General features: G+C 43.4%; 1 protein-coding gene across 1 annotated transcript in view; it reads right to left on the bottom strand.

Annotated features, from left to right (window-relative positions):
* The window catches only part of dclk1a (doublecortin-like kinase 1a), a 345,065-nt gene that overhangs the window by 64,226 nt on the left and 264,817 nt on the right, over positions 1-16,022 (bottom strand). The window contains exons 6-10 of the mRNA XM_068032816.1: positions 13,137-13,221; positions 5,618-5,726; positions 4,769-4,826; positions 2,344-2,463; positions 1,805-1,951 (exon numbers count right to left, since the gene is read on the bottom strand). Of these exons, the coding sequence (XP_067888917.1) occupies positions 1,805-1,951; positions 2,344-2,463; positions 4,769-4,826; positions 5,618-5,726; positions 13,137-13,221 (519 nt within the window). The remainder of the gene's footprint in view (positions 1-1,804; positions 1,952-2,343; positions 2,464-4,768; positions 4,827-5,617; positions 5,727-13,136; positions 13,222-16,022) is intronic.

Below are 16,022 nucleotides of genomic sequence, written 5' to 3'. Positions count from 1 at the left end.
GATCTATTAAATCTTGCATTCCATTGACCTAGACCTATGTTTGTAATTAATATACCACACAATGGTAATCCATCTCCAAGCCTTAGAACTATTTTCTTCATTAGCAATTAATATTTCTATTTTGCTCTATTCATTAATATTTCTCAGCTAATTAAACTGTTACCTAACATTAGACAACACTTCCTTGACAGCAAAAAAGCCTTTAAGCATATTCTAGAAAATGTCAAGTGAATTCCTTTGAATTACTAACAGCAAGTATATAGCTAATGATATGCACAGTAGGAACCACTTGAAAGATAAGTGATGGTATAGACAACAAAGGTTGTTACTGCAGCTACAGATGAACAGTAAACTCAATCTTCAAAGCATTTGTGGTGGTGTGAATTTATATGCAACTGTAAGTTTTCAGTGAATCAGTAATTAAGATGCATTATTTTCAAGGTTTCTAATCAAACCTTGTGCAAATACCAATTTCAGTCTTGTCCCAAGTCCAGAGATAAGACAAAATGACTGCAAAGGTACTCCATTGTCATAAAGTCAGTGGAAATGTAAATGATAAAGGGAATAGTATTTGCAGCTTGTGTTAAAGAAAGTAACATTTATACATCACCTTTCATATTACTAGGACTTTACAGCCAAATAATTACTTTTGAAGTATAGTCACTTTTGCTTTGTAGTAAATGCAGCAGTTAATTTGTGCACAGTAAGGTCCCACAAAATGTAATCATAGAATGATGCAGCATAGAACCAGGCTATTTGGCCCATTGTGCCTCTGTTGCCTCTTTGAAACAACTAATCTATTAGACCCACTCCCCTGCTCTATACCCATAATCACTGCAAAATTTTCCCTTTCATGTATTTATCCAATTAGCTTTTGAAAGTTATTATTGAATCTGTTTCCACACCCTTTCAGGCAGTGGATTCCAGATCATAACAACTCCCTGCATAAAAAAGTTTCCTTATATCGCCACTGGATCTTTTGTCAATTTCCTTCAATCTGTGTCCTCTACTACTTGGAACAGTTTCTCCTTATTTATTCTATCAAAACCCTTCATGATTTTGAAAACCTCTATTAAATCTCCCTTGGACTGTCTCTGCTCTAAGGTGAACAACTTCAGCTTCTCCAGTCTCTCCACATAACTGAAGTCCCGTTTCCTCAGTACCATTCCACTCAATCTCCTTTGCATCCTCTCTAAGGCCTTGACATCCATCCAAAAATGTGCTCTCAGGACTGGACATAATAATCCAACTGGGGCCTAACCAATGGTTTCTCAAGGTTTATCACAACTCCCTTGCTTTTTTACTCGAACCTCCTTGCTATTGTACTTTAATGAGAAGAATAACTAGTTTGCGTGTTTTCCTTTTGGTAGTTAAGGGATAAATATTGGCCTGGACTGCAGAACTCCCCTACATTTCTTCAAATAATACATGGCATCTGTTATATTCACACAAAAGAGCAGACAAAGCTTTTTTTTACTTCATTCTTGAGTTATGGACAAGGCTGACATTTATTGCCCATCCTAGTTGCCCTGAGAAGGAGGCGGTAGGCCTTCTCCTTGAATAACTTGAGTATAGGTTAACAGTCAAGCACACTGTTGTGGCACTGGAGTCACATATAGAAGCCAGACCAGGTAAAAATGGCAGACTGACGGATCTCACAAAGGGGGATTTCCCGTGTTTCCATTTATAACAGAATTATAAATACAAATACCAATTCATGATTTACTACCAACAGTGAACATTTGGTGTGTTATCATTATCATAAGTAAATATTTATGGATATTTCTTTTACTTTATAACTTACCAATAGATTCTCTGGTTTGATGTCCCTATGTACGATGTTAAGACTATGGAGGTATTTGATAGCACTGGCCAGATTGTACAGCATTCCACTGGCATCGCGCTCTGTGTACTTGTTAGTGGAAGTAATTGCATCAAAAAGGTCTCCACCCTGAACAATAAATACCACTGCATGACTAATATTTGTGATGTACATTTCCTAACAAATATTCCAATAGAAACCAGTTATGCTACTTTCCAATTATTGGAAGTAATATATTTATATATAGTTAAGATGTTTTATTAATGAGATCCTTTTCTTAAAGCAAAATTAAATGCAACTAAATCAGAATACTTTCCCAATCAATTAACAAATCAATCAATCGCACAGCTTTTCTTTACAGTAAAGTGTTAATTAAGGTTTCGTATTTAAGTATAATGATGCCTTAACTCATCTGAGGATATGACTCTATGAAATACAACTGGAATACAAAGCATGCCATAATTTTTTCTTAAAGGCATATTTTATTCTGTGACACACATTTCTCAACAAAATGGTCATACCTTAACAAGTTCCATGACTAGATAAAGTTCACTTGGTGTGTCCATCTCTTCAATTAAAAGAACAATGTTTGGATGTTTAACTCTTCGTAAGATGGACACTTCATTTTGGATCATGTGCTCCTGTCAGAGTCACAAGAAGCATTTTCTTAATCCAACATTATAAGATTGACATGCTTTGCCTGACAAAATCAAAGCAATCAAAAAGGCTGTTTGAATACTAGGATTAGTCTTCATCACACGCAGTAATACAAAGGCAAAAATGTACAATCCACAGCTGTACAGACTGAATTTTGAGCAGGAGGCAGGGGTCCAGACGCCGGGCCGAAAGGTCGGGGGGGGAAATCTTGCCGCTGCACTTTTCCAGGCAGCCGGAGCGATCTTCTGGCGTTTGGCCATCAAAGCTGAAGGAGGCGGGATTCCTGTCCATTTAAACACTTAATAGGAACAGAGATCCGACCCCCAAGAGCTCCTGGTCAATTACAGGCTGTGCCACTGAGAGCAGTGACCAATGCTGGTACTGCAGAGGCCTCGGACCCAGCATTGGAACCCCAGACCCGATGTAAGTGAGGCGGGGTCACCAGGGTCAGTCCAGAAGGCCCCAGCGAGGGGGGGTAGGGTGGGTGGGCGTTAGGTCCAGGGAAGGGGAGTCCCGGGGAATAAACGAATTGCCCACAAAGGAGGGACCCCACCCCCCAAGCCAGCAGGCAGGGTGCCTCATTTTCCAAAGCATCCTTCCCGCATGGTGAGGCCCTCCCTTCCACTGGTATTTTCCCAGCGGCAGCGGGAAGAGGCCCTTAATTGGCCATCATACCGCTTAAGGGCCTCAAACTGGCCTCTGGGCGTGAAGGCTGACATTGACCTATCCCGCCATTGGAAAGATTGGGTCTGGCAATCCTGGCGTCGTGTTCCGTGGTGGCCACTGACCCTCCGATTCTCTGGCCTCACTGCCACTGAACCTGCTGTAGAGAGGACAACAAGATCCAACCCCTAGAGTGTGCCAGTTTGACCTTAATTAACATTTTGTTCAGATCTGAAAGCTCCACCTTAGGAAGAATTTACTGGCTTAGGCAGAATTCCAGAATGATAATCGGGTTGCAAAGACTGAACCAATAACAAAAGTAAATATGGGTTAATTCCCTACATATTAGGATTCATGGGCTGATTTGTTTCAGGTGTTTAAAACAGAGGGAATATGAAGAAAGGACAGGGAATTGAGATTAAAATGATATAGAGTTGGCATCGCTGACAAAATACAGTAGACTCAACTGGACGAACGGCATATCCTTGTCTTACTTTCTGAGTATCCAGTATTTTGCTCCTGTTCAGATTACTAATTTGTACCTTACCTGTATCTGATACTGCATAGGTTCTAATTTTACTTCTTGACAGAATAAACATTCTACACATGATGGAAAAGTATTATTTTTACTTTGCTCACAGTATTTACTTCTTTCAGGTTTTGGGCCCCTCAGTGCTCCTTTCCCATCTTTTTCAGCAGGGAGATTCCAGGAGGTATCAACATTTTCCAACAGTAGACAGCAGTAGCCTTATTTATCTGTGCAGTACATGTCTTGACATGTTTTGCTGCATCCTGAGATGGAACACTCCAGTGCCTCACAATACATTAATCACCCATCCAAGAACACCATAATTTATCTAATAAAGATACGGATGAATGTAGGCTGATCAATGCAGGGGGGCGTAAAATTGAGTCAGGCACGGGAGTGCTATTCCTGTCGCCTTCCCGCCCCCGCCGCAAATTTACAGACGGCAGTGGCGAGAAGTTGCCCACCCGTAACAGGCCAATTAAGCCCCTTAAGTGGCCAATTAACTGCCACATAAGGGCCTCATCCCACCGCCGCTGGCATATTACCAGTGATGGGTGGGCGGCTCAAGGCCTCAGACGGCCTCCTTGTGGGCTGGAGGTGGCCCTACTGATTTGGCAACCTGTGCCCCATGAAGCCCCCCCCTCCTACTGCACTACATTCCCCTCCCCCCAAACCGACCTCCCTTGCCTCACTGGGGCCTGGCCAATTGTCCCCAGCGAGGCCCCACACACTTACCGTCATCCCGGTGCCAGAATCCCTCCTGATCCTCACCTTGGCTGCAGTCCCAGCCCTGGCCACCGCTCCTGGGTGGTGCTGTTGGGACTGAGAGCTGCTGGCCGGCTGATTGGCTCTCGGAGGTGGGACTTCCTGCCTCAGAGGGGCAGAAGTCCCGCCTGAGGCCAATTTAGGGCCTGAGCCACATAAAATCATAGCGTGGCTTCCAGGCTCAGTGGAGGCGGGCTCACCACTGACTTTTTTGGCCAGTGGGTGGGGTCTACAGCCCGACGTAAAATTCCGCCCACTGTTTAAATATTCCGGGGATTTAATATTTCTAACCGTTAACAGCATTTGTGAAAAATAATTCTTTCGATACTCACTTTGCCTCTACACTTGCTTTTATTAATAATTTTCAAAGCATATTCTCTACTAGTTGACCTAATGGGAAGAAAAAAAGCCATTAAAAAGGACAGCACAGCACAAGTATCAATTAGAAAAGTTATTTTGATTTGCTGTACACTGAGTTTCTTAAACATTTCTATTCAAAGACATGATATACGTAATACAATAATTTTCAGTTAAAAATGAATGGGTTCAATTTTCCTATGTGGGTGCCCTGTGCCTGTGAGAAAAAAGCTACCTGTATTTTTCCTGATTTGTGCTATTTGCATAGCCTAGGTGCAATCCAATCACAGACCTGTCCCCAGCCTATCCCTTGTGTACCAACATCAGGGAGGAAATTGCCGAGCAACTGCAGATGTCTCAGCATTGCGCATCTGCATTTCTTGCACCACAATTACAGCCTCTGGCCATTGCCAGAAGGCCTAGTGCTTCAATCCATCTGTGGGTGAAAGGGAAACATTACAAAATGTTTTTACTCACCTGATCTGTTTGTGGCCTTGGCCAAAATGCATGTAAACCCTCCAGTTCATGGGGCCAAAGGATAGGGCCCTTGCATCAGCTACCTTCAGGAGCCCCTACAATGGGACACTCATCTGTTGGATGAAACAGGAACTCATGCAGGAGGCCAAAAATTCCCCACTTTATTAAAATAAGTGCACTTGGATTGTACCTACAAGAGATGGAGACCTGATATAACTGGCCTCCCACTCCTTCCACTGCACGGTGCCTGCAGATCACCGATTCCCCAAGCACAGCTTTCAGGAAAACCTACCCTAATATTTCAGCTCAAACAGCCGATGTCTGCTTTAACATTTTTATATACAAACCTTTCTATACATTCTTTCACAATTGCAAAATTTCCATCCCCGATAGTCCTTCCAACTTTGTAACGTTCAGCTATGGATGCTGGCACTTGGAACACTTCCTCCACAACTTCTGCAAGAATGAGTGCTAGTTAAACTCATGGCATTGTCACAAAAACTACGCATTTATGTAAAGATAAAGACCTGTAAATTACTGTTGATTATATTAGCAGTAAAATGCTTAATATCTTCTTTCACATAAATGTTAACTGGTTCATTAGGTGTTAACTGGTTCATGCTAAATAAGATAATGCAGTCGATGGAATAATGACCAAAGGAATGTCATATGATCTACTAATATTGCAAACAATAATTTCTAGGCTAACATGTTTTAAATGTAAAATGCTGAGTAATAAGAATTTACTTTACAAAACGTGATATTGTATCTCTGCTAAAGAGATGCACATAAATCATTCTTCCTAAAATCATTGTGCAAATGTATAATGCACATCAATTATTGAACTGTACCTTTATTATTTTATCATAGAGTTTGAAAGTTTCTATGACAAGCATAAAACCAAAGCATTTGGCGAATTAGTATACAAATCTACAAGATATAAATGGAGAAACACTATAAGCAGACACTACTGAATATAGTAATCATCACAAAAGAGGATAATAAAAAAGACCAAATCAAGAGCTGTCACATAAATCATATCCTACCTGGGAGCACTCCTGTTTTAAGTTGGGGACCCTGGGAAACAGGTGCATCTACGGGCTGGATATAATGATCACGTGCCAGGTGCGGTGGCGATGGCACAAAATGGCGGCACTACCACTTTTCCTGTGATCGACTGCGCCGTCGCGATTACATGGTGGGTGGCTATTTTGCAGAATGGAGGTGGCCGTCCTCCCCAATCACGTGGTGGGGGCAGACATGGAGACAGTGCTCATGGCGTCACCTGATGTAGGACCAGGTGCTGACACCATCTTTAAAAGCCTGCCAGCCCTGCATTCACTGTCTCTCTGCATTCTATAGAAGCTCACTGAAGTAACACTTCCGTGCTATTCCAAAAGGTTACTCAGAAAGCCACCCCACTAAGCATCTTTCTGATCATGTCAGAGATCCGAGTAAGGTTGACCCCACTGTTCAGTGATGCCTCCCTGCTTATTCTCCTCCAGGCTGCAAGGGAAAGACGGGAGGTCCTTTTCCCCAGCGATGGCAGGAAGAGGTCCTCCTGCCTGACCAAGTTAGCCTGGACGGAGATTGCAAAGGAGGTTAGTAGCCATGGGTCACCTGACGAAACTGGGTCCAGTGTAGGAAGAGGGTCAATGACGTCCTGTGTTCAGCAAAGGTAAGTGGCACATTCCAAAATTGCTTGGTGTGATCTGGTTGTCACTACACAGTATGCCACATGGGTGCCACTGCCATTTCAAGGACAGGGAGGTCATAGTAGATTGATGGCAGATGACTGGCTGCATAAGTGAATCAAGTCTTCCTCGTTTATACCTCAGAGCAATTTAGACGCATGACAGATTGAGTCAGTATGTCAGACAAAGAATCCCCTGGGTGTTGATGAAGTGCCCATGAGAAGAGGGCCCATAACAGGAGGGAGATGTTCAGCACCGGTGGCAGAGTGTCTGACCTGCACCCTTTAAATCAAGCCAAAGAGGAAGCACTGGAACAAGCCAGGAGCCAAACAGGACATGCCATCTCCGATGTGGAGCTCAATATCCCAGCGCAACAGAGTGATTATTGCTGATCAGATAAAAATGCAATAGTCATGGTGAATTAGCTCTGGCATGCTGTCTTTAATGGGATATGTATAGCCTAACCCACACATATGTTGTTTGCATTGTATCTTGCAGGTCACTGTTCACAGGAGACCGCAGACCCCAGATTACTGGCGACAACCTCGGAGGACGAGGAGGAGCACTCAGGTGATGCACTGTCCCGTGACTCTGCTACACCTTCCACCAGCACAGATACTTTCACTTTGGTGGGAATCTGCTCAGCTTTATAATCAGGGTCACAGTCTGGTGAGAGCACAACACACGTGCCCGAGCAGCTGACTGAGGCTGAGACAGCTGAGGCCTCTGACAGTTGGAGGACTGAGAGTGTCCAGGCCCATGCTGAACCCCAAGCTGATGATGAGCCTCTGGTGTTAACAGCATAGGGCATGCTGGAGTTGCAGGGAGAGATAAGGCAACATCTGACAGAGATGTCAGAGGCCATACGTAGCCTTGAGTGGACGGTGGGGGAGTCCATCCAGGCCATGACTGCTGCCATGTCCCAGTCATATGAGTGCATGGCTTCATTCATCGAGAGGTTGGCGACCCTCTTGGAGAGTCACATTCCACAGATGTGCCATGACTTGCAAACCCTCGCCTTGGCCATGAGGTCCATTCAGCAGTGGCTGGGCGAGAGAAGGACCAGGAGGCTGGAGAATGTTCCAGCTCCAAGTCCTTCTCCGCTGAGGAGGGAGGTTCCAAGAAGCCTGGAGAGGGAGGAGGAGAGGATGCGCTCCACATCTCGGGAATCCCCTCAGGGTGATTCGAGTGTGCACACTGCCTCCTCATTCCCTCCGCCAGTGAGCCAAATTCCAGCATCCGCAATGCTTTAGTGCACTCCTGCACCAATGCAGGAAGCCTGCAGGCAGCTGGAGACCTCCAGGCCTCAGGCACCCAGAGGACACCCGTCAAAGTCATCCCAGGCCAAGGGGCATCATGATCAGCAGCCTGCCCCCAGTCCAGCTCTGTCACGGGGATGTACCACACAGGAGTACACGCAAACGTATAAAAAAGACACCCTGACACACATGGGTATTCACCGGTGCAATAGATATCTCATGTTTAATGTAATTAAAAGTTCATTGGTGCAAATCCTCAGCCTTCATTGATGGATAACCACATTCTACCATGGTGTGATTGTGACTACTGCAATCCCCACAAACGCCTTACTATATCGGTTAAGTAAGCACTGACATCATTAACATGCCAATGAGCATGATTGTTTCATTACTTGAATGTTGTCACATAGGCACTGGCTGAATTGGATGTTGCCATTCAGGCTGCAGAGTAAGATAGTATGGAGGCAGAAAATTTGAGGGTTAGTTTTTGTCAGAAGTATATTTATTGCAAGTCATGGATTTCGGAAACATTCCATTTTAAGGCTCTACCTTGCATCACTAAGATCTTCCACTGCTGCTTGTGTGCCCTGTGTTCTCTTCGTCAGACAAAGTTTCATACTCCCACATATCTTCATCTGGCAATGCCTCCCCCCTCTGTAGTGCTATGTTATGTACATACGACCATACGAATTAGGAGCAGAAGTAGGCCATTCGGCCCCTCTAGCCTGCCTCGCCATTCAATAAGGTCATGGCTGATCTGTTTGTGTCTCGAATTCACACTCTCATCTACCCCCGATACCCCTTGATTCCCTTGCCTAACAAGAATCCATCTACCTCCGCCTTAAAAATATTCAATGACTCTGCCTCCACCACCTTCTGAGGCAGAGAGTTCCAAAGTCGCACAACCCTCTCAGATAAAAAATTTCTCCTCATCTCTGTCCTTAAAGGGTGACCCTTAATTTTAAAACAGTGCCCCCTAGTCCTGGACTTACCCACAAGAGAAAACATCCTTTCCACATCCACATTGTCAAAACCGTTGTCAATTAAGTCTCCCCTCACTCTTCTAAACTCCAATGAAAACAAGCCCAAGTCTGTCCAATCTTTCCTCATAAGATAACCTGCTCATTCCAAGTATCAATCTAGGAAACCTCCTCTGAACTGCCTCCAACGCATTTACAGCCTTCCTTAAATAAGGAGACCAAAACTGCACACAGTATGAGAGATGTGGTCTCACCAATACCCTGTATAACTGAAGCATAACATCCTTACTTTTATTTTCAATTCCTCTTGTAATAAAGGCCAGCATGCCATTAGCCTTCTTTATTACTTGCTGTACCTGTATACTAACTTTTTGTGACTCATGCTCTAGAACACCTAGATCCCTCTGTACCTTGGAATTCTGCAGTCGTTCTCCATTTAAGTAATACTCTGCTTTTTGATTCTTCCTGCCAAAGTGAGCAGCTTCACATTTTCCCACATTATACTCCATCTGCCAGATTTTTGCCCACTCACTCAACGTATCTATATCGGTCTGCAACCTCCTTACGTTCTCATCACAACATCCTTTCTTATCTATCATTGTGTCATCTGCAAATTTAGCTACCATGCCATTTCTCCCCTCATCTAAGTCATTGATATAAATTGTAAAAAGTTGAGGCCCCAGCACAGACCCCTACGGGACTCCATTCGTCACATCCTGCCAATCAGAAAAGGACCCATTTATGCATACTCCCTGTTTTTGCTAGCCAGCCAATCTTCTATCCATGCGAATATGTTATCCCCTACACCATGAGCTCCTACTTTGCGCAACAACCTTTTATGTGGCACCTTGTCAAATGCTTCCTCGAAATCCAAGTACAGTACATCAACGGGCTACCCTTTATCTACAGCACATGTTACTCCTTCAAAGAACTCCAATAAATTGTTTAAACATGATTTCCCTTTCACAAAACTATGCTGACTATTCCCGATTACCTTGAGTTTTTCAAAGTGCCCAGCTAGACCCTCCTTAATGATCGATTCTAACACCTTCCCCACGATAGACTTCAATCTAACTGGCCAATAGTTACCTGGTTTCTCTCTCCCCCACTTATTGAATAGAGGGGTTATATTTGCTACTTTCCACCTTTCCAGAATCTAGAGAATTTCGAAAAATTAATAACACATTAATTTTTCAAAATGTACAACGCGGCAGACCACAAAGATGTGCGCAACTTCTGTGGGGCATACTGAAGGGTTCCACCAGATCTATTGAGGCAGAGGAATCGCATCTTTAGCATACCAATGATCTGCTCGATGGTCCCTCTGGTGGAACCATGACAGGCATTGTAACGCTCTTCCGCATCACTGCTGGGATGCCTGTGTCCTCAACGGGTAGCCCTTATCCCTGAGAATCCACCCTGGAAGGTGAGCGGGAGGAGTGAAAAGATGTGGCACCTGGGACTGCCAAAGTATGAATGAGTCATGGCAGCTTTCTGGGAAGCAGGTACACACTTGTAGAAAGCACTTTAGAGTCATAGACTTTCTGTGGTCGCATACAAGTTGTACATTAATGAATTGAAAACCCTTCTCACTGATGAATACAGCTGGTTGGTCCATGGGAGTCTTGATGGCCACATGCATGTAGTAGATCGCACATTGGACCTGTGGGAATCCTGCAATGGCCTCAAATCCACTGGCCCTCTAGATCTGACACTCAAGGTCTGTCCTGTAGCGCCCATAGTCGCCAGCCCTCCTGAACAGAGCACTCATTGATGCAGTGTGCACTGTGGATTGAGAGACCCCACACATGTCCCCGGTGGGTCCCTGGAATGATCCGGAGGCATAAAAGTTTAAGGCCATGATAATCTTCAGGGCCACAGGCATAGGGTGACCACCAAAATTCATTGATCGCAAATTGTCATTGAGCAGTGCACAGAGGTTTGTGATGGCCTCTCTGGACAGCCACAGTCTTCTCCAGCAGTTCTGCTCAGACATCTGCAGGTATATCAGGCGGGTTCTATATACTTGCTGCTGTATCTATGCTCTTTGTTGTGTTGTTGGCTGTTGCTGCTCACATCTGGGAGGCTCCTCTTGCGCCAGAGCTGCATCTTGGGCCCGCCTCTGGCGGATTCACCTCAGCACAGTACGGGGATCCAAGGAAACAGCGTGAATCATAGACATCGCTATCCTCCTTGAAACTTTGGCTTCCTTCAAAGGTTAAATTTACCTATCTGGGCCAAGAGAAGTTTGAAATTTGGTTACAGGAATCCTACATTAGCTCCGTGGTATAGATTGATGTTGGATTGCAACATTTCCAAAAGTGCAAACCATCATGAGCAATCCAACAACATTTCAGTGCTCTGCACTGGCCTTCCAAAAGAAAACCATCTCAACACTTGCAGAGTTCTCCCAACCACCCACCCACCCCCAACCCTACACTTCACAGACAAACCACTTGCAGAATTCTCCCAACTCCTGCCCCTTCACAGAAAAACCAGTTCTGAGTTCTTCCAACACCCCCTCACAGAGTTCTTCCAACGCGAAACCCACCCCCCCCCCAACCCCACAGACAATGCAGTTGCCAAGTTCTTGCAACCAACCCACTTCCCCTAGATAACAGCGGTAAATTACCCTTTCAAGTCAACGAGGACTCTTGCCTTGGTGCCGCCAGCTCTTTAAAGACACAAAACTGAAGGCATGCGAGTCCAACACAAGATTGCGAACGCATGGCAAGATCGCTATAAATTACATTCAGATGTATGCTAAGGAGTGTTTAACATATGTAAATGCCAATGCCATCGTGGCGAAGCGGAAGTGCCACCACGGGCACGTTGCTGCCTCCAACAGAATCGGAACGCAGTATTACGTCGTTGAGTTCCGTAGCGGACGACTCCACGCTGATTCTCCTCGCCCCCCCCGACCTAAAATCCCACCTTTCAGAGGAGCATAAAATTCAGCCCTACCACTCTAACACCCAGGAGAAAATATCCCTCAATTCAAAATGATAAAGTAAACAATTCAAAACAAATGGTAAACATCAGACAGTTTACTATAAATGTTTCAGATTTAATTTGTGTGATGTGTCTCTATCAATGACTGTAACATTAGAAATAAACAATGATTACTGAACCTGTTAAATCTATGCATTTTATTGTATCATGAGCATCCTTTTGTAAAGAGTGCCATGGAAGTATATATACAAGACTCTCTATAAAAATCATGGGAGGAAGTTTTAACCCATAAAACAGGTGGGCTTGGGTCAGATGGGATATTGAAATGTTAAAAATCTGAATCCCGACCTCAACTTCCGATTTTAACGGAGCAGGCTGCAGGGTTGGGTAACTAACATGCTCACAGTTTGGCAATTTTATTATTATAATGAGATATTGCGTTTCATATTTAATCACCATTTTAAATTTAACCTTGGCAGCTAAAGGAAAACGAGGACTGCTGGACCAGGAGGTAGGTGCCTTTCCACTTACCTGCTGGATCCAGTATACATGCTTCACCAGCGCCTCTATGATTGGACACACGCCTGAACCTTCTGATCTCCTCCACGAGGCACCGAATTTTCCCCCAAGGCCTCCAATCGCCCTCCTTACTCATCCGATCTCTCCCAGACCCCGGCCTCCCCGATCTTGCCGGTTCCGGACTCTGATCTTCCTCATCCACCCACTCCAACTCCGGGTTTCCCAACCTCAAATCAACCTCACTGACTCCCACTCCCTCCCTTTCTCCGAGTTACTTTCCAGCCTCATCTCCCTGTCCCTGTCTCCGATACCAAATCTCCCCTCTAACTAAACTGAAAGGTTCACAGGCGACAATACAATTGATATCCATAATAATTTAGAAAGAAGAAACCCTGCAATGGTATCAATGTCATAATAACACCACCTATTAAAAGAATGTAGGCTCCCTGGTTTGATCTTTACCTTCACAACCAGGCCCATCGTCATCCATGGAGCTGCAAACTTTGGTTGATGCCAGAGATGTTGAGGATCCACCATACTGAGAGCTCTAGCAGCAATGAGAAATATTATTTCAGTGGATGAATGCAACACAGTCATCTTAAAGCTCGGCTTTCATTTTATGAAGTGCATTAATCTGAGAACATACATCAATCAGCTTCTGCATGAATCTATACTTCTACACTAAAGGAAAGGTCAACTTCAGTAATATTGAATAGTGTGTGTATAGTTTGCTAAAATTAAATGTGGGAAATCATTAATCTCCACTTTGAAGGAAACTATGCTTTATTTATTAGTCTGAGCATAATTATAGTCAAAAGCCACAGTCTGATATTTTGAATTAGATTTCTTCTCTTTAATGTTATAAGCAAATAGTCAAAAACAAAATTCTAGTCTCTTCTCTTCAATGGCGCTGGAAGTCTGAACTTTTACCATCTTAATGCCACACAGTATATGTACATATATATAATATACACACACACAAAACTGTATATTAAACAGCTTCTTCTTAAAAAGTAACAAGGTAGTTATAGAGTCATAGAGAGATACAGCACTAAAACAGGCCCTTCGGCCCACTGAGTCTGTACCGACCAACAACCACCCATTTATACTAATTCTACATTAATCCCATATTCCCTACCACATCCCCACCATTTTCCTACCACCTAGCTACACTAGGGGCAATTTACAATGGACAATTTACCTATCAACCAGCAAGTCTTTGGCTGTGGGAGGAAACTGGAGCATCTAGCGGAAACCCACGCAGTCACAGGGAGAACTTGCAAACTCCACATAGCAGTACCCAGAACCAAACCCGGGTCGCTAGAGCTGTGAGGCCACTATGCTGCCCTAGTTATCTAATGGACTGTAAATGCTAGACATATTTATTATACGACTGAAATAAAGGGCCGCATTTTGCAGGGGTGGAGAGATAGGATTGGTAGCGTTGATGGCAAACTGTCAGCATTCGCTGTTATTCCCCCTCTGAAACTGACTGTGATTTTAGGATGTCAGTCATGCGCAGATTAGCACGGAAATCCTGACGTTGTGGTCTGTCACTCAGGGCTCCAGCATAGGCTGCACTGTGGACCCACTCGACAGCCAGCAATCATGAACTCACACCAGAACTAAGTGTCAGTGCAAAGCGGTTTCAGTTTCACACCAATGCCAAACTTTTGGAGTTGAATACACCCTATGGTAATCTAAACAAGACGTAGATATATTTCCTTTAACTATGAATAGTTTGGAGCAAGACATTTCTGACCAACAATATTTGAAAATGTGGTCATTTTAATTTAATAAAACAATATAACAAACTAATAGAACTAATGAACTCTAAGTTGATATTTTAATTCACTTTTATATCCTAATTGTATCCTGTAGTATGTGGATCTGAGGGCAGGCTGCTTGATTGGAGGGTCAGATCACTTGGTTAAATCATTCAAACACCTAGTCCTTGATTCAGTGATGTGTACACAGTACTTAGGGGGAGAAGTTTGTTCTTCAATATCAATGAAGAACACTGTGCACGCTGTGCAGGTAGCGGTCTGCGGTGCTGTCTGCCCCGGGGAATCGATCTAAGTCTGCGTAGCACTGCTAGAAGCAGCACTACAATAATGAATTTCTTCCCCCAAAAGTTTATCTTTTTTTTTCTTTAAGCATACAATGTCCTATTCGAAGTGGTCGTGTATATTTGGTTTAGTGAGATATATTAATGTTTTCTTTTAGTTTCAGGTTGAAGCAGGTTGGAGTTACATTGCTGATGGACTGTGATGTGCCTGTGAGGGTCATTTTTGGTTCCCTATCAGCCAGCTATACTTGCACATTTTAATCAAAAAAGCTCAATTATAGACTCCACAAGTTAAATGTTTTTGTTTGTGCCAAGAAACAAACTTACATAAAGCATGATTACTAATACCAATTGCAAGTTTCTTGTACACCTAAATAAGAAGTTATTGCAGGTGCAATCAGCACATCAGTAACCTTAAATGGCCTCTTTGCAAAATTGGCAGAATTTTACACCATACTCGATTTTCTTTCCCATTGGCCTCAATGAATAAGAAAATTGGGCACGATGTAAAACTGCTAATTCATTATAAGTCTATTTTGAGCTACTGGCACAGACCAATTTCACCTCTGTATTACATTTCTGACATCATCAGTAAGTGGAAATAGTCTGCAAAAGCAACAATGTCTTAACTTGATAAGTGTTATCTGACAGCAAGGATTTTGCTGCAATTTTTTTGTTCTTTTATGGCTAATGATAAATCTTTGGCTCACAGTGTGTGGTCAGCAGCGAAGCAAAGGGTGCTCACCTCTGACCATGAAGTAAGTCTAGTTGAGAGATTATTGCCATGCAGTGGTACTGCAACTGATTGCAGCATTCTATACTGGGCATTCACATCTGTGGAGCTGGGGATTCACAGACTTCCAAGCACAAAATTAAAAGCAGTGAAATAAAATCACTTTAAAAACTATTACGTGAAGCAAATTATACACATATGGGGTGAATGTAGAATCTAAAATATCCTGAATTTTTTAAAAATTATTTTAAAAATTTAGATTAAAAGTTCTACTACTTTAACAACACTTCACAATTACAAAAATTATATTTTCAGTTCTGTTGTTCATCAAATTTTATTAACTATATTGTTAAAAACCTGGTTACAACTGATTGAACAATGTGCAACTTTCTAAGGGGTTTCAAAGAGTGATGTGGGAGCTGAAGTTCTCACTGATGTCAATAATTGCTGGTTCCAGGGTGGGTGATGGGTGTGTTCACAGTGCAGAGTGTGTCAGAGCCCTGAGTGACAGACTGCAACTTCAGAAATTCTGCACTAATCTGCACAT

The sequence above is a fragment of the Heterodontus francisci genome, chromosome 6 (genome assembly GCF_036365525.1).
Source record: "Heterodontus francisci isolate sHetFra1 chromosome 6, sHetFra1.hap1, whole genome shotgun sequence".
In the NCBI taxonomy this organism is placed as follows: domain Eukaryota; kingdom Metazoa; phylum Chordata; class Chondrichthyes; order Heterodontiformes; family Heterodontidae; genus Heterodontus; species Heterodontus francisci.
Note: the sequence above shows the minus strand (reverse complement) of the source record. Positions and strands in the feature narration are given on the sequence as shown.